We start from the raw sequence: 22,340 nt of genomic DNA, 5'->3' as shown, positions 1-22,340 counted from the left end.
GCGGACTGGACTCGTACTGGATTTGACTTCCCTGGACTGGACTGGACTGGACGCGGACTGGACTTGACCTCCCTGTCGTCGCACTATGGTGGACGATAAAAAGTCTTTTAAGAGGTGTAAGGGTTGCGATGCAAAGCTCCCTTCCAAAGACCTCCATGAATTATGCCTTATGTGCCTGGGCGAAGAACATAATGTTTCAACTTGTAAAATTTGTCTGTCTTTTTCGAAGCAGACGTGAAAAAATAGAGCGCTTCGCCTCAGAGCAGCAATCTATGATGAGGTGTTAAGTCCCTCGACACCGGGCACACCTCACCCCTCGACATCGAGAGCTCAATCTGCTTCCACACCGCGTTTGAGGTCGAAATCTTCGACATCGACGCATCCGGGATCTCCACGTTCAAAGTCCATATCCTCGACTTTGAAAAAGTCCAGACCTTCGACATCGAACCGTCCATTGCCTACGAGTGAAGTCTCCTCGGTTGCAAAGACATCCTCAACACCGAATAGCCGTAAGTGTCAAGTTCCATCGACCTCCAGCAGTGACCCTGATGCCGACGAAACAGCAACAACATCTATGACAAAACGTTGACAATTGATTGATCTAACGGGAGACGCTACGCCTCCCCCTACTGCTCGACATCGACCATCTTCGACGCCGACTCGCCCGTCGACACCGAATGTTTCGGCTTCGAGAGCAAGATCCCTCTCGCCTGCTCCGACACCGGTTCCCTCCTCTCCACCTTCAACACCACCGCCTCCGGGACCTAGCACGCTGCTGTCGCTACACACGCCGTTGATTACTGCATCAAGGCAGGTCACCCCTCGATATCGATCTCCACCCCCGAACTTCGATATCGACGGAGATACTCAAGAGGCTGAAATTGGTCTACATCCGACTACGACTCAGTCGCTCCTGTCGCTCTTGGACTCCACAGCAAGCACACCTTCACAAGCCACGTTTCGAGGTTTTCCGGCATCGGAGGAGGAGTCTCATTCAACTTCGACTCATCCTGTCCACGAAGTACCATCGCTCTCTGCGGCCCAGCTGCAAAGCCCTTTTCCTTGGCACACTTGTGGGTTCACCCATACCCCCCCGCCACATATACCTGGTTCAGGCCCTGCAATCTCGACTGGTTCTCAAACCTCTTTACCAACCGTGTCATGGGAACCACTGACGTCTCTTCCCGCCACAGTGGCTGTACGCACGATATCTGCGTCTACTAATACTCCCTCCACAGCAACTAGACACTCAGCGACGCAAACACCTACAGTTATCACCTTCAATGCCTGCGTGCAAACGAAACCGCCGGTAACCCATTCCATAGCGGCTCAGACAGCACCCCTGCCTTCACCTCCCACTCCTTCAGTGCGTTCTCAGGGGACCGCACCTACTTCTCCAACAGCCTCGCCTTCTGAACATTATGGCTCGTCTGATTTCGAATCGGACCCCGAAGGAGAGGAGACCATTATTGAACCTCCCACGGATGTGGCACCGACAGTGTATGTTTCACCCAACGAAGAAATGAAAGCGTACCACCGTCATGTGCGTACCATGGCAGACGCCCTAGGGCTTGACCTACGCTCCGAACTGGCGACAATAGACGATCCCGTCTATAATTTTATGTTGAAGTCACAATCGACGGCCCCAGTAGCCCTCCCGATGCTCCCTGTAATCACAAGGGCAGCTAAATGTGCTTGGGGAGTACTCCAAATCTGGGAAGCAGCATATTGTTCCTCCTGAAAGAGAGGGAAGGAAATTAGACCTCTTAAGCCGGAAAATCTATTCAACTGCGTGCCTCTTAATCAAAGTTGCTAATTACGCAGCATGCACCGCCAAATACACTCACAGTCTTTGGGAAGGATTGTTTACTGAACTTGACAACCTGTCACCGGAGGAGTTCAAGGTTAACTTTCAAAAGGTTCTGGAACGCTCGGGCGATCTGACTAGGCAACAACTCAGTATTGCCAAACACCTAGCTGAGAGCGAGTCCAGAGCCATGACGGCCGCTATCACTCTTCGCAGGCATGCTTGGCTCCGGTCTACTACCTTGCAAATGGACATGAGAGAAAAGATAGAAGGTCTTCCTTTTGATGGCTCCGGCCTGTTTAGCGAAACCACAGATGCCACAATGGAACAACTTAAAAAAATCTAAGTTTACCGCGAAAACGTTTACTGCACAACCATCCACTTCTACGTATATGTCCAAGTACCGTTCCACGTATAATAAGCACACTTATTATACTGGCATTGCAGCAAATCCTCCCGCTCCTCCAAGGGGAACAGTTTGTTCATGTCAGGAAGTTCAGAATGATGGCGTTGCAGCAAATCCTCCCGCTCCTCCAAGGGGAACAGTGGTTGGCAACGCTGGATCTCAAGGACGCCTATTTCCATGTGAACATTCAGCCTCCACATCGGAAATTCCTACGCTTCACGGTCGGTCACCAAGTGTACCAATACAACGTATTGCCCTTCGGCCTGTCCTCCGCCCCAAGGGTCTTTACGAAATGTATGGCGCCAGTGATTGCCTACCTGAGAACACATGGCATCACGGTCTACCCTTACCTGGACGACTGGCTCCTGGCCTCAAGGGATCCAGATGAGTTACGTTCGCAGATCCATTATGTTCTGTCGGTCCTTCACGACCTAGGCATCCAAGTCAATTGGAAAAAGTCACACCTGGAACCTATGCGGGTGGCAAACTACATAGGAGTGGTATTAGACACAATGCGCCAAAGAGCATATTTACCAGAAGAGAGGTACGTCTTGATCAAGGACATGGTAACACTCTTTCGGGATCACCCCACCCAGCCGGCACGCTCCATCCAGCACTTATTGGGCCTTATGGCCTCCTGCAATGCAGTGATTCACTATGCCCGTCTAAAAATGAGGAAGCTTCAGCTCTGGTTCCTCTCAGTTTTTCACCCTGCAAGACACAACCAAGAGTGTCTTGGCTCCACGGGTGGTTTTCAGAGGCTGCATGCTGGAAATTGTGGGTAGGGAGAAGGGTAACTCTTCACAGGGTCAGAGTGTTCTCCATGGGGTTCCATGTCCCACTCCCCTCTGCCCCTAATTTCCAGCATACAGCTCCTGAAAACCACCAGCAGAATGTTGGGGAAATGTTGGGAATTCTGACTCATCGAACGTTTGGGGGTGATGGAGGTTATGTCTGCCCTCTGGAAAACTTCCTCATTAGATCCAACATTTTTCACCATGCACAGGCCTATTCCAAATGAACTTCTCCTTTGATTGCATTGTTGCTTAGTCATGACAGACTAGTCTGGGTGCTGCCCTGAATGTTTCAGTATCAGATTAGTTTTCTTTTTTGAATTCTTTGAAATTCATAACTCTTGGTAATTTTTTCCTGCTCTCAAATTGCTATTTGCCCTCAAGTTATTTATCTATCTGCTTGCTTGCTCCTTCCTCCATATAACAAAAACTCAGATTCTGTAATTTATCTAAGCTATTAAAAGTGACTGGCTTTTGGATTCCTATTGTAGCATCAGGTCTGTGTGTATCTGCACAAAGAACATAGAAGGTGGAGACACAGCATAGGAGGGAAACAGCAACCATGTGTCATAGAGAAAAGCAGGAGCAATATCCACTGTATAAACTGCCCAGAGCTCTTCCTTTTAGTTTCATGTGCTCACACTTCCAGCCTTTCCTCAGAGAAGGCTAGGAGCTGATATTTGAAGCAAATGAGAACTCATATTCTTATCAAGGTTCTATCCCAGGTTCCATATTTCACAAGGACACATAAATATGTGCAGCCCTACTCATGATTTCAGACACAAATCTATTTATATCTGGGACATATTCATGTTTGTATATGGTCAGCTAATGTTCATCTAAGAAAACTAAATGTTTCTCAGTATAATTCATTGTATGCTATTCAACTTCCTTTTTAAAGGGTGACTGTGACAAAAGCTATGGATCAGAATTCGTTTTCAGTGATCATGCGAAAGAACTTATTGTAGGAGAGATTTTTGTTCGAGTTTACAATGAAGTCCCCACATTCCAGCTAGAGGTAAGATTCTGATTTTTGTTGGTGCTGAATAAAAGACCTGTAACTTGCAACTTCTAGAATCTAAGTTGGGTTAGCCAATTTTGGATATGCAAAATAAAATGTGTTAGTGGTTGAAATTGCTCTCCCTACTTTGACAGATGAAATGCAGAGTGCATCAGTTTGATCTTGCAGATAAAACTATCAGGGTTTCAAAAACTTGTGGGTGTTGCCCATATATTTCCTCTTGCCAGGTGCTTTAAAAAAAAAAAAATTCAAATGTTGGGAAGAAAATACTCAGAATGGGAGGATCATAGACTATAAAATAACTTGGGCTGCTGTTTATAGAGGTTCTGCCCTTCCTTTGTTATAGTGTAGTAGAGAAGGACTTGATCATAGTGAAGTATTTTTGATCACGTTGAACAACTTACATGAGCTTGATTGGTTAATGCTCAATAGCCTGTAAAAATGCTGATGAAATTGCCTTTATTTTTTTTAAAAAACTGCCTCTAAAAGTACTTTATAAAGTTTACTGATTCACTGCTATATTTGTGTTCTACAGCAGCCAAAAGCATTTGCTGCAAGCCTTTTGGATTACATAGGCTCACAAGCACAATACCTTACTACATTAATGGCCATTACTCAGACTGGGAAAGTTGAATCCAACCAACACGGAGAGAGACTCAGAAGGGTTGAAATGGCTTTGGAGGCTCTGAGGAATGTAATAAAACACAATCCAGGTAAATGAGACATATCAGACTAGTTAAACACTCTTGCTAAAAAGGTTTGATTCGAGGTTTTTAGACGTCTAGATGGAAATCCAGTTGTACAGTTTATCATCAAACTACTTAGTCATAACATAGTTTTTTAAACTAAAGTCTTTCTTTTCTTAACGTACGGTACATTTTGTCTGTTAACTACAGTAATTTATCCTCTCTGTGTAGGTTCGGAGTGTGAATGCATAGGTCACTTTAAGTTAATATTCTCCCTTCTGCGTGTCCATGGAGCAGGTCAGGTGCAACAGTTGGCTCTGGAGGTAAAAAACAAAAAGCAACATTTCTTGTCATAGCACAATATTGACCTTAAAGTATTTGGCATCTGAATATATTCTGTATAGGAATCAAAATGTTAATTTCACCATCTATAGTACTTGGATGTGAGAACAGGTTTTTAATGCTAAGCTAATAACTATCATGAGATTTTGTGTATCTTTGTAGCTAGAGAATGGGGTATTAAACTCAAATAGTTAATGTAAATTTTCACCTTCAATTGCTGGTTTATAATCTGCAGTTGTGTGTAAGTGCGCATGCTATAGAGCAAGTAGCAGCTATAGCTTTTGACAAGGAAAACCCTAACTTAGCTGTGACTTTATTTTAAACTACCTTGAGCAGCAGTGTGTTGAAGGGGCAGGGTAGAAATGTGTTAAATCAACACAAGACAGCAAAAAAGGCAATAACATGATGGCTAAAACTGTATTAACTGGAGGATTGATTACGCTTAAAACTCTCCTTGGAAGAAGAGTGTGTTCAAGCTCTTTTTACAACTCATCGGAGAGATTTATTTATTTATTAAAATTTTCTTATATACCGCCTCCTCCAAAGACTCTAGATGGTGGACAACAATACTAATACTAATAATAATAATAGAACGAATCTGGGGAGGGGGAGTGTGTTCCAAAGAAGAGGGGCGGCCACAGAGAAGGCCCTCCTATGGGCCCAGGCACCACACACTACACCAGGGCCTGGGACACTAAGGAGGGCCAGCTGAGAAGACCTCACAGGACAGGATACAACCAGCTGAGAAAGGCGATCCAAGAGATATACAGGGTCTGATCATGGATGAGGGAGCCAACCTGGCTTGTATAACTGAGACCTGGATGGGGGAGGCTAGTGGCCCAGTTTGAGCCCAGCTTCTTCCACCAGGCTACTCTGTTGTGGAGCAGGCTAGGGGATGGGGGCGGGGTGGGGGTGGTGGCTGTGGTCCATACTATTTCCCTTACCAGGGCCCCTGTGCAACAGTTGACTTACATTGAGTATGTCTTTCTAAGGCTGGCAACTAGGGATAGATTGGGGATTCTGTTGGTGTACCGTCTACCCAGCTGCCCAACCCACTCCCTAACTGAGCTGGCGGAGCTGGTCTCGGAGTTAGTGTTGGAGTTTTGGTTCTAATATCCATTGTGAGGCTGACTTATCTGGTGCAGCTCAGGAGTTCATAGCAGCCATGACAACTATGGGCCTATCCCAGCTAGTTTCAGGACCAACTCATGTTGCCGGCCACACACTTGATTTGGTCTTTTGTTCAGATCAGGGGGGGTGTTCCATAGGTGCAGGATCCTGTGGTTTCCCCATTGTCATGGACAGACCACTACCTGATTAAGGTTGGTTTCACAGCCACAACCCAGCCCTGCAGGGGTGGAGGACCCAATTAAGATGGTCCGCCCGAGAAGGCTGTTGGATCCAGTAGGATTCCAAAAGGTCTTGGAGGGTTTTGATGTTGGTCCTGCCAGCAATTCTGTCAATGCCCTGGTGGGAACCTGGAATAGGGAACTCACCAGGCCAGTAGACACGATCACTCCTAAGCATCCCTTCTGATTTGCTTTAAAAGTGGCCTCATGGTATACAGAGGAGTTACGGGGTCTGAAGCAGCAAGGTAGGCTACTGGAGCGCAAGTGGAGGAGAACTCTGCTTGAATGTGACAGGACACAGCATAGAGCCCATTTGAAGGTTTATGCGGAGGCGGTGTGTGTGGCAAAAAACCAATTCTGGTCTATGCACATTGCTTCTGCAGGTTCGCGTCCAGCAGAGCTGTACCAGGTTGTGAGGAGTTTGATTCAGGCTCCTTCCAATTCAAACCAATCCCTGGGGACTTTGTTCTGCTGTGATATTTTTAATGGGTTCTTTGCGGACAAAATCTCCTGTATTCGGGCCGACTTGGACTCCACTGTTTCTGCAGAGTCTATTAAGATGGTGTCCAGCAATCCCTCTTGCAGTATTAGATTGGATGAGTTTCAATCTGTGATGCCTGATGACGTGGACAAGCTGCTTGGGGCAGTGCGGCCTACCACTTGTTCTCTGGATCCTTGCCCGACTTGGCTGCTTTTATCTAGCAGGGAGATTGTTGGGGATGGCTTAGTTAATATCATTAACTCATCGCTGAGGGAGGGTAGGATGCCTCCTTGTTTGAAGGAGGCAATTATTAGACCATTTCTTAAGAAGCCTTCCCTAGATCCCTCAGTGATGGACAGTTATAGGCTCTCCAATCTCCCATGGTTGGGTAAGGTGATTGAGAGAGTGGTGACTAACCAGCTCCAGGCTGTTTTGGAGTAAACCGATTATCTAGACCCATTTCAGACTGGCTTTAGAGCGGGCTATGGGGTTGAGTCTGCCTTGGTCAGCCTGATGGATGACCTTTACCGGGGAATTGACAGAGGGTGTGTGATTCTGTTGTTTCTTTTGAATCTCTCGGCAGCGTTCGATACCATCGACCATGGTATCCTTCTGGATCGCCTGGGAGAATTGGGGATAGGAGGCATTGCTTTGCAGTGGTTCCGCTCCTATCTCTCAGGCAGATTCCAGATGGTGGAGCTTGGTGGCAGTTCCTCTTTAAAACGGAAGCTATTATATGGAGTCCCTCAGGGCTCAATTTTGTCACCAATGCTTTTTACTATTTACATGAAACCGCTGGGTGAGGTCATCAGGAGATTTGGTGCAGGGTGTTATCAGTATGCTGATGACACCCAAATCTATTTCTCCTTATCTTCATCATCAGGAAATGGCATTCACTCCCTAAATGCCTGCCTACAGGCAGTAATGGGCTGGATGTGGGATAACAAATTGAAGCTGAATCCAAGCAAGATGGAGATGCTCATTGGGGGGGGGTCAGAATTTAAGGGGTGAGTTAGATCTTCCTGTGCTAGGTGAGGTTACACTTCCCCAGAAGGTACAGGTACACAGCTTGGGAGTGCTCTTGGATCCAGACATCACCATGGTATCTCAGGTAGAGGCTATGGCCAGGAGCGCTTTCTATCAGCTTCAGCTGATTCAACAGCTGTGTCTATTCCTTGAAATGAACGATCTCAAAACAGTGGTGCATCAGCTGGTAACCTCCGGGGTTGACTACTGCAATGCGCTCTACGTGGGGCTGCCTTTGCATGTAGTTCAGAAACTTCAGTTAGTTCAAAATGCGGCAGCCAGATTGGTCTCTGGGGTATCCCGGAGAGACCATATTATGCCTGTCTTAAAACAGCTGCACTGGCTGCCGATATGTTTCCGGGAGAAATACAAAGTGCTGGTTATTACCTTTAAAGCTCTGAACGGTTTGGGTCCGGGTTACTTGAGAGAGCGCCTTCTTCTGTATGATCCCCATCGCTTGTTGAGGTCATCTGGAGAGGTCCGTCTCCGGTTGCCACCGGTACGTCTGGTGGTGACTCGGAACAGGGCCTTTTCTGTAGCTGCTCCTGGTCTATGGAATGCACTCCCGGTAGATATCCGCAGTTTAGGCTCGCTGTCGGCCTTTAAGAGAGCCCTAAAAACCTATTTATTTGGCTTGGCCTTCCAAGGCTTGTAAAGTGGTGTTTTTAAATGTATTTTAATTGGTTTTAAATAGTTTTAATCATTTTGAATTGTTTTTATATTGTTTTTAGCATTGTTTTAATTGTAGGTTTATGTTTTTAAAAGTTGTTGTACACCACCCAGAGTCTCTGGATGGGGCGGTTTATAAATGTAAGTAAGAAATAAATAAATAAATAAATGAGGTGTGACACCATCAAGTCTACGGCCACCCGTAAGGAAGTGGGCCGCTGCATTCTGGACTAGTTGAAGCTTCCGAATCGTTTTCAAAGGCAGCCTTAGGTAGAGTGCGTTACAGTAATCCAAACGAGAGTTAGCAAAGGCGAGAGTTACTGTTGCCAAGGCCTGCTGGTTGAGAAAAGGCTGTAACTGGCAAACCAGCCGAAGCTGGGCGAAGGCACCCCTGGCCACACCCTCCACATGCTGTTCAAGCAGGAGCCGCAAGTCCAAAAGGACTCCCAGATCACAAACCATCTCTCACAAGGGAAGCGCAACCCCATCAAGAGATTAACTCACACACGGCAATTGGCCAGATCTCAAACTGAACAAGAACAACTTGATTTCGCCACCCTTATCGCCACTATATACTCCCGAGTGTGGGCAAGCAACCATGCTTGGTCAAATCCTGTCTTAGTATTCCTCCAGTGGTGCTCTAGGCATCTTTTGACTTGCTTCATCTCTCGAAGTTCCTCAGAGAACCAAGGAAGCTGAGATCCACAAGTTCTAAGTGGCCACTCAAGCGCCCTCATAGCCCCGATGTTCCAGGCCTCAATGAGTAGCGCTGGCAAGTTGCCTACCAGATTGCTGGGAAACTCCCCAAGTGCCCTCTCAAAACCATCAGGCTCCATAAGGTGTCTAGGGCGGACCATCCTAATAGGACCATTGCCCTTGTGAAGGGAAGGAGCGGTAGCAATCCGCAGATGAATGAGGGAGTGATCAGACCATGGCAAGGGACAGATGGATAAGTTCCCCCTCTTAAGGTCATGTCACCACTGCTCCAAGAGAGAAACCAGGTCCCAAGTGCGACTGCCAATATGAGTCAGGCCAGAAATAAGTTGTGATAAGCCCATGGAGGCCATGAAATCCCAGGCCATCATTGAATTCTCACCCAGGGCCGACAGTTTGAAATCCCCCCGAATCACAAATCAGGGGTTTGTAACTAGCAGACCTCTGCAGCAAGGTCGAGAAGCTCAGGAAGGGCTGCGGCTGGGCAGCAGGTGGCCGGTACACAAGCAACAGCCCAAGCTTATAGCAAAGACCCAGCATCACGAAAAGGCACTCACAACCTGCTGCATGCAGGGCAGGGCCCCTAATTAATGCAAGGTTTCCCCTATAAATCACTGCCACTCCACCTCCCTGGCCAAGGACCCAGGGCTAATGGAACATATGGAAACATGGCAGGCAGATCTCAGATAAGGCAACATCTCCATCATGATCCAGCCAGGTTTCCGTAATACAAACAAAGTCAGCCCTTCTCCTCCATAATAGGATCAAACATGGAAGAGGTCTTATTGCTAACCAACCTGGCATTGAAAAGCAGTAACCCGAGACCTTGAGAACCAGCAATCTGGTCACCTGGTCCCAGGGAAAAGGAAGGAAGGTCGGAAACAGAAACATGACACAAATTGCAGGGATTGCTACCCCTAAGATGGCTAACCAGTCTCCTCACACCATACCTACCGAATCCCAACACTGTGGGAATAGGCTGCCCCAAATCACCCACCCTAGATAGTTCCAAAAGGCACCCACACCTTGCCAGGGAGCCTGGGGGGAAAAAAGAAATAAAGAAATAAAAACATAGCTTACAGAACAACAAAAGAAAATAAAAACCCTATAAACAGAACCAGAACCCAAGCACAGAAAAATAAGATTCAGCAGAAAGAGCTAAGAGAAAGGAGACAGACCAGGTGCTAAGGGAATGAAGATAAGTTGCAGAAGCAGCAGAGGAAAAAGGATAGGAATAATCCTGGAAGTTCACTCCAGGCAGCTCCTCAGACACCAGATAAGAATCAGGAAAAAGAGCTAATAGAAGGAGCTGAGGACCCAGGGAGAGGAAGGGAATATTTATTACAGATCAAAGTCGGATGCAAAAAGGGTTGAATATGCACAGATCCATGAAGAGAAGAAGAAACAGAAGCTGAGGGGGAAAGAACAGTATCTGTAACAAGTCTGTGACTCAATAGGCCTTGATAGGGCACTCCTGGCTGAACACCCAGACATGTTATCAGAAGGAGCCACACTAGAAACAGAAGAGTTTACAGGTGCTGACTCAGCAGCACAAGGACAAGAAGTTTGATGATCAGACTGTAAATTATTGGAAACAGGAGAGGAAGCAATACAAGTATGTGCTAGCAGAGATTGAGTTATACAGTCAGAAAAGACCCAAATATAATGAATATCCCAAGCCTTAAGAAAAAATTGAAGCTTAAAACAACAGGAAGGAACAGAAGAGTGAAATGTAAAAAGCAGTTTATGAAATCCAGGGGAGCCTGGTAGAATTTTAAACCAAGCAAGATCAATATCTGAAGGCATCCCATGCAGCAATTGACTTAGGGAGAAAATGATCAATGTCCTGTCACGCCAGCGGTCCTGATTAACATCATTGCCTGCAATAATCAAAATCATTTGTAGAGGCTGGACAGCCTTGTCATCCGCAAAGGGAACAGATGCAGGCAAAGATGAAGGAGCATATCCCTGAGGCTCAGAAGACTTCATAACAGGACAGCAGTTCAGAGAAGAGCAAGGACATGGCAATTTAGCATGCAGTCCACATTTAAGATCACATAAAGTAGATCGGCGTTCCAGGAAGCACTCATTAAGACTGTTAACCTGCTTGCCAGAAAAGCTAGTAGTACACGCAACTGGCTGGCAAAGATTGGCAGCAGTCCTGAGGCGCTCAGACGCATTGCTAGAAACCCTGAAATCAGGGCAGATGTAATCAGCATTTAACTGGAGGTCTGGTTCCCTAGAATGGGAACGACAGTAAGGGTTAGAGTCGGAATTCCCACATAATGTAGATAATTCAAGATAATTCATCGTCAGCAGCTGCGTGCAGTACAGAATCAATGTCCTTACTACTGCTGGCTGACAGTGCAGGGCAGGCTTACAATCTGACCTTGTAAAGGAACCTTCAAAAGGACATTGAAGCTCTTTTTTGTGGTGTTATACAAAAAGCAGATTGAAAACTAAAACCAGCTACCAGCATTTATTTTTTCCTTTAAAATGTTCTATACCACCCTTCATCAGTGTTTTCCATACAGTATACAAAAGCAATAACATTAAAATATAACAAATAAGTAAAACTGCAGCGTTAACTGCATTCAAGGCCTTGGAGAATGAAAAGTTTATCTTCACCTTCAAAAAAACAAAACAGCCTATGCAACATGCAAGCCTCCCATGAAGCAAAAGGCGCCACAATAGAGAAGATCCTCTCCCTGTCACCACCTGCCTTACCTGAGATGGTACGGATCCAGAGAACAGCCTCCAAATGTTATCTGGGCTGGCTGATGTCAACAGACATTCCTTAAAATACCCAGGTCCTACATTGTGTTGGACTGTAGAAGTGAGTGCGTCACTTTGAATTGTGCATAGAGAAAGACACTGGAACTCTTTTTAAGCACTGGTGAGGTGTCCTCTTATTTTGAACTAATTGAATTTTCTGGGTAGTCTTCAGTGCCAATCCTACATAAAGCACTTTATAGCAGCCTGAACTAGATCAGAGATAACAGAATCAGAGGCTGCAGGTATAACACTAGTTTAGGTGGTAGAAACATTTCATGCCACAGAGTCCATTTGGGCCTCTGACACAACTGAATCTAAGAGCACCCCCAAACTGCAGAACTGAATCTAGGAAGAGTGAAACCTCATTCAGAAAAGCTGGACACCGTCTCCTTGTTCGGATGAACCTCCATCTTGTTGGGATTGACTCCCAGTTAATTGGCCCACTTCCAATTCCAAATACTGATTCAGCACTTAAATGCAGAAAATGTAGGCAGAGGTGCGGGGTGGGGGGGTCTTCATATAAAAAATGCTACTTCAGTGTGAATTTTCAGGGACAGCCTTGCTAAAGCAGAAGCCAAGCATTGTTATGCAGTATACAGTCTGAACTTCAAGGAATTGAACTGAAGCTAGTTTCTTCTGTAGTATTTAGGTGGTGATCTTGTTTTTTCGTTTTTTCCACAGGTGGTGAACATAGTGACTAGTAACCAAGAATGTGTTAACAATATTGCAGAAGCCATGGTTCTTTCTAACTTATTAGCCCTCCTGCATTCATTACCTTCAAGTACGTATACTGTATATTAAACAATTCAGTGACAGACACTGACTATCAGAAAGATAGAAATGTAAAATATGTGAAGTAAAAGCAAAAATAGAATCTTTGACGTTCTTGTGCTTAAGTCCATGGTAGACTTTTGTTCCAGGTTTTAAATCTCTTCTGGGGACCAAATAAACTAGATGGTTCTGTAGGCCTGCTCTAAAACATGTCTTGTGCTTTCTTCTTCAAGTAACTAGATATAGAAATTGTTTTTCACTAACAGTTGTTAATCTTGGCAGGTCGACAGCTTGTTCTTGAAACTCTGTATGCTTTGACATCCAGTACCAAAATAGTTAAGGAGGCAATGGCAAAAGGTACAGTGACATGCAGTATTTTTGTAGTCCTTGAATTACAAGATTCTTGTTGTATTTTAAATGAGCAGCTGCAAACTTGCTGTGACTGGAAGAACCAACATCAATTCTGTCTTTTCCTAGGTGCTTTAATTTACCTACTTGATATGTTCTGCAACTCAACCCATCCACAGGTTCGATCTCAGACAGCAGAACTTTTTGCTAAAATGACAGCAGATAAGCTGGTGGGCCCAAAGGTGAGCAAGTGTAGCTTCACGTGTGGTCACTGAACAGAAACTAATAAAAGCACCCAAAAGTACAGGGGGCTAACTGTATGTGTACAAAGTCTGCAACTTTAAATTCATCTGTTGGGTTGGGTGATGTAAAAAAAATCTAATCTACCCAAGAGATGCCTGCTGATTAATTGGGCAGCAGATCTTTTTACATTTAAAAACTGTGAATATCAAGCAGTTACAAAAACTGCAAATGGTAAGCACTACCTTAAAAGAAGCATTCTCAGTTGCTGGGGTCAAGGACATCTCGATGGGTTATACCCCTCACGTGCTCCTAGGCAGGACTATGCAAATCAGCTTAAAGAGCAGACGCCTCTAGAGCCTGAGGGATATAACTCTACCCCCAGTTCTTTCAGTCCTGTGTAGCTCCTGGCAGACTTATTCTCTCTCCTCCAGAAATTTTTCTCTCATGCTTTTATCTAATCCATTCCTTCTATTTTCCTCATAACATCTTTAAAGAACCTTGTTCATTTGCTTCTCTTAAACATTCTACCACCCGCAAAAGAACCTTCTTTCGATCTCCTTCCGTTTTACCTCCTCTCTTCCTTTTCCTCCTGTCTCCTTCTCCCTGCTATGGAGCACGCAGAGAAGACAAGCATTATTTATGTTTGCAAGTCATCTCTTTGGCCATATGGCCAAATTGACTACAATTCATAGTCAATGAAGACTTTAATCTGGTGACAATCCTAATTTAAATCTTTCTGTGGCACCCAAACACCCTTAAAAACCTTTTCTCTCTGCTTTGCTGAACTCACAAGTCATGCCTGTTTAGCTGAAGATCGTTCTGTTATCTAAATGCCGTTTTTCGTCACACCTCTGTCATGTTTCTGCAATCTGTCTTGTGTTCCTTTTTAGGTTAGAATTATCCTTATGAAGTTCCTACCTGGTGTCTTTATGGATGCGATGAGAGATAATCCTGAAGCTGCTGTTCACATTTTTGAAGGAACACATGAAAATCCAGAGTTAATATGGAATGACAACTCCAGAGAGAAAGTGTCTACAACTGTTCGTGAAATGATGCTCGAGTATGTTACAATATAGTGGATAATTGTTGTAGTTTGTGTAGCACAACATGGAAAAACTAAGCAGAATTTTAAAACCAGCATAAAATTCAATCTGGAATCCTCCCAGTTCTGTGAATCAAACTGCAGTAGAATTTTGGGTCTGTAGTAAGTAGTCCAGGAAGGGCAAATATCCTGTATTGCTCAAAATTGCTGAGAACAACCAGAACACCAGCTAGAGCTATTTGGATCTTAGCTGAGGGTGAAAGCAGGTCTTGGCATTCATTCATTTCTGCCTCTCTTCCCTTAAAAAATTACTTGTCTAATTCTAATTTTTCTTTTTTTTAAGGCACTTTAAACTGCAGAGGGACAACCCTGACACTAACTGGAAGGTGCGCAAACGTTAGCATTTGAAGTAGGGGAATCAATGGCACACAATCTAGATGTGGATCCTGTTTTGTGTGTTTACCCTTTTACAGTTGGTATGGGTGCTTCTGGGAAAGTCTCAGCCTCAGGGGGGAAAGTCCATTTCCCAGAAGCACAGGTGACCCTCACAGGATCTAAAGAAAAAAAAATCCCAGTTTAAATTCCAAGTCATGGAAGGAAGCTCCTTGCATGTGCTTGTTTCCTCTGAAGTGAAGAAGAAACAATACACAGAGTATGTCTCCTGCCCCCACCTGGTCACCAGCTGCATGATCCATTTTTGAATTGGCAGGGTTTGTTAAGTTGGGGTGGGGCACAGCAAGGCAGTGGCAATGGAGGCAGCAGCAAATGCGGGTGGGAAGGTCTAACAGAGCTGTTGGATTTCCAGTTTGATGCAGCACAACAGTTTGGAGGGCCCTGGCATGGCTGCTCCTAACAGTGCCTCAGGTCAGAATCAGGCACTTTTGTCAGTGCACGGGTCTACTACTTAGCACAGAGGGCAAGGATGCTGAGGAGAACCAATTGCAGTTGGCCAGATCCCCTGGAGGGGGGCTAGCTGGTAGAAAGAACTAGGACATACCGTGTTTCCCCAAAAATAAGACAGTGTCTTACATTAATTTTAGCCCCAAAAAATGCACTAGGGCAATTAGCGGTACATCAGAAATTACTGCTAGGTCTTACTTTCGGGGTAAGTCTTACTTTCGGGGAAACAGGGTATATTTAACTATAGCTTAAGAACACATTTAATGTTGATGTACCCTGCCTTACATCACACAATTGGTAATAGTAAAAGTTAGAAAAAAGAATACAAAGGGGTACCTGAGAGCTGAAACTTTGAGACAGAAGGGATTTTAGAAGTTGGGGGGGAAAGCCCACTGTAGAATATCCTAATCTGCATGTGTGCCCTTGGCAATTTGGTTCACAGCTTGCATTACTCCTTTGAAGGGATGTTTAGACTCGTTTTTAATAGATGAGCATGACTTTAAAAAAAAATTCTTCCTGAATGCTTCAGTTACCGGAAGACTTTGCAGTGGTGTATGGCGAAGCAGAGGGTGAAGTTTCTGTAGGTGGTGTCTTCCTGAGGATCTTCATTGCCCAGCCGGCCTGGGTTCTACGGAAACCTAGAGAATTTCTCATTGCACTGTTAGAAAGATTCACTGAACTACTGGAGAAGAACAACCCCCATGTAAGTTACCTTAAGCCCTTTTCATCTGCCTTTTCTTACAGCTACCAGTCTGTTCTTGAGAGTGGGCACTGGGTTATTCAAAGCTGTATACATGTCTTGATTCTCTTTCAGTGTTATATTCCGCGCTGATTATCGTCAGCTGCTAATGGCGATATCCACCTTTAGGCTCTTGGATTTTAGAATGTTTTTTGTCTGTAGTGCAGTGTTTGGCATATAGTATCAATTAACTCATGCTAAATGAAGACAGTGGAAGGGCGACCCTATTGTGTGAGCACCATCTGACAAAATGTAATTTTTTCATGTTTTGAAACAGGGGGAAGCATTAGAAACTGTAACGACAGCAACTGTGTGCCTCTTTAGTGCTCAGCCTCAGCTAGCAGACCAAGTCCCTCCTCTTGGTCATCTTCCCAAGATTCTCCAGGCCATGAATCACAAGAACAATGCCATTCCTAAAAGTGCCATGCGTGTCGTACACATACTGTCTGATAATGAGGTACGAGGATTCAGGTCTGGTTTGAGTGGGCTGAGTTTTTTCAGCTTTTCACTAATCAAAGAGATTTATTTGCCCAGAACAGAAGTTTTTCAGGATGCTTATTTGGCTACAGAACTTTGATCTTCTCCCTAAATGGGGGAGGGGATCTTTCCATGAGTGGTACCTCGCAGCTGCTCTAAGTAGACGGGGCTTGTGTAAATTAGCTTTTTTCTCAAGATGCAATGGGTTCAGGACCCTCTCAGTTCCACTCCTACCTTGCTCCTGCTATCAGAGCTTCAAATGAATTCTGCTAATCTGACTAAAGACTGGGTAGTCAATAAAAGGTTTTAAATCCTTGGACAGAAGCAAGTCAAGGGTGTAGCAGATTGTAACAGAGCAGAAACTGAGGCTTAAATTTATTGAACAAAGTTACTAAGATTTATTACTTAACCATTACCAAATTATAAACAGTCCTACTCTTGAGTGAAAGACCATGTCTCAAGTGTCCAGTAAGAAATACAAACTAACCAATCAGTCTACAGAACTGATGATTGACACGGACATTCTGAACTCTACCCCAAACCTATACACAGACATATATATATATACACAATACATCAGTGGCAAAAACAAAGAAAATTTATTTAAACAAAATCCCAACAGGGATGGTAAAACTGGTTGGATACCATATTAAAAACAAGGTTCCGTTAGAATATATTCATGCCAAATTAAGTTGCTTCCAGCTGGAAATTGACCATGAACAATGTGGGCAGGTACACATATGCTCCTGGCCATCATTACTGCAGACAAGCTGTTGCGACTGGTTCCTCAAGTGTGATGCAAACAAATCACCATGTCCTTTACAGGGTGCAACCTAATTTTTTCCCTCTTATAGCAAATCACACCACAAGCATGAGGCAATCAAGGAAACGAGTACATGTGTCTGATTTTGTGGAGTTAAAATAAATTGGTTCTATCTATGAATATGACTAACATTTATATACCACTTTTCAACAAAGCTTCCCAAAGATATAAATAAACTAAATGAAGTGGTTTCCTGTCCCCAAAGGGCTCACAATCTAAACAAGACTTAGAAGATAGACACCAGCAACAGCCATTGGAGGGATGTTGTGCTGAGGATGGATAGGGCCAGTTGCTCTCCCCCTACTAAATAGAATTACCATTTTTAAAAGGTGCCTCTTTGCTCAGTTAGCAGTTGCTCTGCAGCAGCTATTTGAATTAATCCTGGGTATGGGCAACTGTAACTACAAGATTATTGTACTAGATTAATGTCTTATGTACAAATCATGGTGACTTCAACTATTAGATGTGATCTTTGACAGAGTAAAACTAGTTTGTTTAGGTTTTCTTTTTTGTTGCACAGCTCTGTGTTCGTTCAATGGCAGCACTAGAGACCATTGGCCCTGTGATGAATGGAATGAAGAAAAGACCAGATACTATTGGCGTAGCCTGTGAAGCCCTCAATCGGATGTTTCAAAAAGAACAAAATGATCTAGTAGTCCAAGTAAGCAAACTTCTTAAACTTCTTATTTCACAGCACTTTGGCTTTACAGTAATCTAGGTACATGCAATACAGTTTCTTGTGCTTGCTTCTTTCTGCAACAATGTGAAATATTTGATAGTATAACAAAATGCCTATTTTGCAGAGCAGGAGACTAGCTACAGTCACGTCTCTACCAGCATGTAGAATAAGCTCTTGATGTCTGCAGGGGAGACCCTTGATGTTCTGTTGGAATTGTTTTCAGCTAAGCAATTCTGTATTTCAGTAAATTTTATCTCTCTCCTTACTCAGGTGTGTGAAAGTAGTGGGTTAGAAGCTAAGAGCCATGCCTGTCTTGACTCACAGCAGTATTGGACGATTACTTTTAAGTACCTGATGATCTTGTTTTACAGGCCTTGAAAGCAGACCTGGTGCCGTATCTCCTAAAGCTGCTTGAAGGAATTGGTCTTGAGAATCTGGAAAGCCCTTCAGCCACAAAAGCTCAGATTGTGAAAGCCTTGAAATCTATGACTCGCAGTCTACAGTATGGCGAGCAGGTAAACATAAGTGTCTCAAGTTCCCTTTTTATAGTACAAATAGATAAGACCTCTGCATCGGATATCCTTGTTTAGTGTGTGGTCAGAAGGTGCTTCAGAATTGTGTAGTTCTAAAAACTGCAGCTAAAAGCAGCCACATTTTATAAACATGACAACAGTACAGTATGCTCTTGTCAAAATACAGCAAGTGAAATGTAGCACACCCCCTACTAATGGCTTCCTTGCCCTACAGGTGAATGAAATCTTGTCCCGGTCCTCTGTGTGGAGTGCCTTCAAAGATCAGAAACACGACTTGTTCATTTCTGAGACTCAAACAGCAGGATACCTCACAGGTCAGTAACTTTCTTATTCAGACATCTTTTGCCATCCTTCCTGTGTCCTGTGCATCATATAGCTGGAGATATCACCTTAGCTCACCTCTGATTTGCTTACGTGTTCAGAGGAATTAGTGAATAGGAAAAATAGGTTGGAAGTGGTTAAAACTCGTCCTAATAAAATAGGGGCTCTGGCTCAGTTGTTGCACCTCCTGAAGAAATGAACTGTAAGCGACAATTTTTATTTTTTTTAAAGGCGGGGCGGCGGGGGGGTACTCTATGCATGTACAGCATCTGAAGAGCACACCTGCAAGTCCTGTCCTGGCACTAATGTTGAAGGCTCACGTTGCTGCACTCTTAACACTTAATAGTGTCCGAAGAAGCAAATGCTGTAAGGGGGGCGGGTGCTTCTCAGCACGAGGCCAGGACTTCCAGGCGCACTCTTGGGACACAGGACAAAAGTACAGTTTTGAGTACATGTCTAAACAGGACTTTTCTTGGCACTGATCTTGTATGGTACATCTAGGTCCTTTAGAATTGTGAAGTATGTTTGTGGTGGTTATGGATTGTCTGCCAGACTAAACCATGGAGTGTTCTACCTTTGCTTCAAAATGCTTAGCTGTCTACTTCCCTGGCTTCTGGTTTCTTTCTCCCTCAGGTATCTCCTCTCCTTCCCTTCTATCTGGTAGCAGTCCCCTTCATCTCAGAAGTGGACTTTAGATCTACTCTGGCAGGCAGCTTGCTAAATTTCTCTATAGCGCTCTCTAAAGCAGGTAGATACCACTCTGCTCAGTGCATGTTGCATTAGCTCTGTTCCTAGAACTAAATGCTTATTAGATGCATGCTATAGAATTGTAACAAATGTGTAGCTGCTGTAGAACATTGCAAAATGTTGTAGTTGGCATTTTGTGCTTTTTTGCAACAATGACTTCTGGGTACCAAATGTATATCCTAATTTAGAAAGCTATGGGTATATTTTACAGTTGACTAAATGCATATCTTGCTTCTAGAGTGCCTGATGGAGGAATGAGAATCTGATCCCCAGTAACAGATCCTATTTTTAACCAATCTAGAGAGATTTTAAAATGGGCAAAACTGACATGTCATAGATAAGGCAAAAGCTTGGTGGTTGGTCTGACTGTACTAAGCTTTTTTATTTCTCCCCCTTTTTTGAACTAGGACCTGGAGTTGCTGGCTACCTTACTTCAGGGAGGTCTACGTCTGTTATGCCCAGCGTCCCACCTCCGGTAGACCACGAAGCTAGAGATACCAGCTAAAGGACATGAAATGCTGGTGAAAAAGACTCCAAGGTAGACGGGCTAGTGATGAGGAAGGCCCCATTCCTTGGTCTAAACACATTCTGCCTGTCTTTCCAGTTTCATTACAGTGTTATTCCTTTTTCTATGAATATATTTTTTTTAGAAGAAAAAGTTCAGAAATCTATCACATTGTAACATAAGAAGAAAGTACTCTGTGGATCAGCCTAAATGGGTACACAAGAATTTTTTTTCTTGCTGTACGGAAGCACATTTTGTTCCTTTATATTTTTGTTTACAAGACTGTGAATCAAACACTTTTCCTAGTTTTTTGTATTTTATGAACTAGCATGACTGGAGTTGAACTACAGTCTCGAAGAATTGGGCTAAATCACTTGATCCTCCCAACCTCACTAGAAGAACATTTCCCTTACTATTCTCCAAGTTGGATGTGATCATCCTCCCTAAACTTGACTGACTTGGTGTTTGCCTATGTCTTCAATCATTAACATTACCTTCATGAAACCTTATGAGATATTTGTATGTATAACTGGCTTTACCAAATTGAAAAATTAAAAAGCAGCAAAAAACTATTTAAAAATGATGTTAACACGTTATATAAAAGCATAGTGTAATTGTGATATGTTCTATACATTATCCAGTATATAAAACTTTCTATATTGAATGTACATTATACAGATCATTCATATGTACATAAAATTTTAAAAAATAAAGGGAACTGAAAGCCTTGTTAATGAGACAGTCTTGTACTTCTGCTATATATTCCTTTTTTTGCAAAGCAAACTGGGAGGCTTTTGTACTTAGCAGTTAATCTTCTTCTGAAAGTGGACAACCCAAGTGTCTGTTTTTCATAAGGCAGTTGAGATCCATTTCAGCAAAACGTGAGATGGTCATGGGCAAGACAAGTGCATCGAGGATTCTTGAGGGCCTGTGCTACATGAGAGAATATATAACCAACCACATCTCCCCAGAAACATTTATTGGAAAATGCATGATGTTCATTGAACATTCTGGAAAACCATGTGGGGTTTCTCCTTAGGTAAGCCAGGCCTATGCCCTGTGGCCTGTTTCCCACCTCTTTTTGCCCTATCAAATACCAAGTGTATTTACCTCTCCTCAAAACAGTACTCTCTGTCAGTGTGAGTCTTCTGAATGAGAGAGAGAAGTCGTTTCCATTCAGGCTGAGGTTTTCCCTGCTCTTTTCTCTAATGCCTTGCCAAGAATAGGAGCTTCGGAGATATTGTCTGTTGTTTGGCCTCTCAGAAACAGAAATGGGGCGTGTTAACTGCCTGAAGAAAGGAAAAGAGATCTCCCAGCAGAACAGACAAGGAACTTCCCTGCTTTTTTTCTGGGGCCTGATTTAGAACAGGAATTCCGAAGTCTCTTTCTGCTGGAGTTTTGGGCCCAACCCTCTTGAACAAAAGAGAAAGATGAGCTGTCTGGATAAAAGTGTTTCCCACTCTCTTCTTGAGGCCACTAGAATGATTACAAAAACAGATTGTGTCTCTTTAAGGAGCTGTTCTAAACCTAGATTGGTCGAAATATTGTTTCAAGGGCAATAGTCAGTTGCAATTTCTCAGCCTCGTCTGTCTCTCAAACATTAAGGATAAAGTGGGGAGAAGAACTGTGCCACTGTGAGCTTCCTAGCTGAAGGGGGAATACAAATGCAATATGAAAGTAAATAAATGTCTGGAACTAATCTCATGAGGCTTTGCCTTATCCATGAACATTCCTTTAGTTGTCTCGCCTTTTACGAGGAATTCATCCCTTGGCCTAGGAAGCTCCCTACAACATTTACCACAATAGGCGTTGTCTTCTGTACAGTCTACATAAATTTGTCAGGCTCCTGCCCTTTTAGCAGATGCAGAATTAAACCTGACTCCTTATTCTGTCTGTTGCATGGCAAGAAATATGACTGGATTCAATTTGTGAGTTGAACTAACAGGCGATCCATATGAACTTCAAAATCAATCTAGCTGCTCATCCCACCTCCTAGGGAGATGGGAGAACTACCCACTGAACCCCCTCAAAGACTGACAGAAGCAAACCCCCTCCCCGGGCAACCTCACCAGAAAATCCAGGACTCCCTACAGACACCCTGGAAGGAGGGGATCCTGATCAACCAAGAGAGATGGGGGAATG

At 43.9% G+C, this 22,340-nt stretch overlaps 1 protein-coding gene across 12 annotated transcripts in view; it reads left to right on the top strand.

Moving 5' to 3' along the window:
- Positions 1-20,935, top strand: part of DNAJC13 (DnaJ heat shock protein family (Hsp40) member C13) — a 98,411-nt gene extending 77,476 nt beyond the window's left edge. For 11 of the 12 annotated variants that reach the window (XM_053262494.1, XM_053262492.1, XM_053262486.1 and 8 more), the window contains 14 exons: positions 3,909-4,025; positions 4,564-4,741; positions 4,946-5,037; positions 12,752-12,851; positions 13,124-13,198; positions 13,319-13,431; positions 14,323-14,492; positions 14,818-14,860; positions 15,904-16,077; positions 16,391-16,570; positions 17,934-18,074; positions 18,464-18,607; positions 18,840-18,939; positions 20,101-20,935. In XM_053262494.1, coding sequence (XP_053118469.1) covers positions 3,909-4,025; positions 4,564-4,741; positions 4,946-5,037; positions 12,752-12,851; positions 13,124-13,198; positions 13,319-13,431; positions 14,323-14,492; positions 14,818-14,860; positions 15,904-16,077; positions 16,391-16,570; positions 17,934-18,074; positions 18,464-18,607; positions 18,840-18,939; positions 20,101-20,198 — 1,725 coding nt within the window. In that variant the 3' untranslated portion in view covers positions 20,199-20,935. Of the gene's footprint in view, positions 1-3,908; positions 4,026-4,563; positions 4,742-4,945; positions 5,038-12,751; positions 12,852-13,123; positions 13,199-13,318; positions 13,432-14,322; positions 14,493-14,817; positions 14,861-15,903; positions 16,078-16,390; positions 16,571-17,933; positions 18,075-18,463; positions 18,608-18,839; positions 18,940-19,579; positions 19,695-20,100 lie in introns of all 12 variants that reach the window. The other variant, XR_008309977.1, reaches the window with a different exon arrangement.
- Positions 20,936-22,340: the final 1,405 nt, after the last annotated feature.

Source organism: Hemicordylus capensis, chromosome 6 (assembly GCF_027244095.1).
Source record: "Hemicordylus capensis ecotype Gifberg chromosome 6, rHemCap1.1.pri, whole genome shotgun sequence".
NCBI lineage: Eukaryota > Metazoa > Chordata > Lepidosauria > Squamata > Cordylidae > Hemicordylus > Hemicordylus capensis.
The sequence above is the reverse complement of the archived record's forward strand: the minus strand, read 5'-3'. Positions and strand labels throughout refer to the sequence as shown.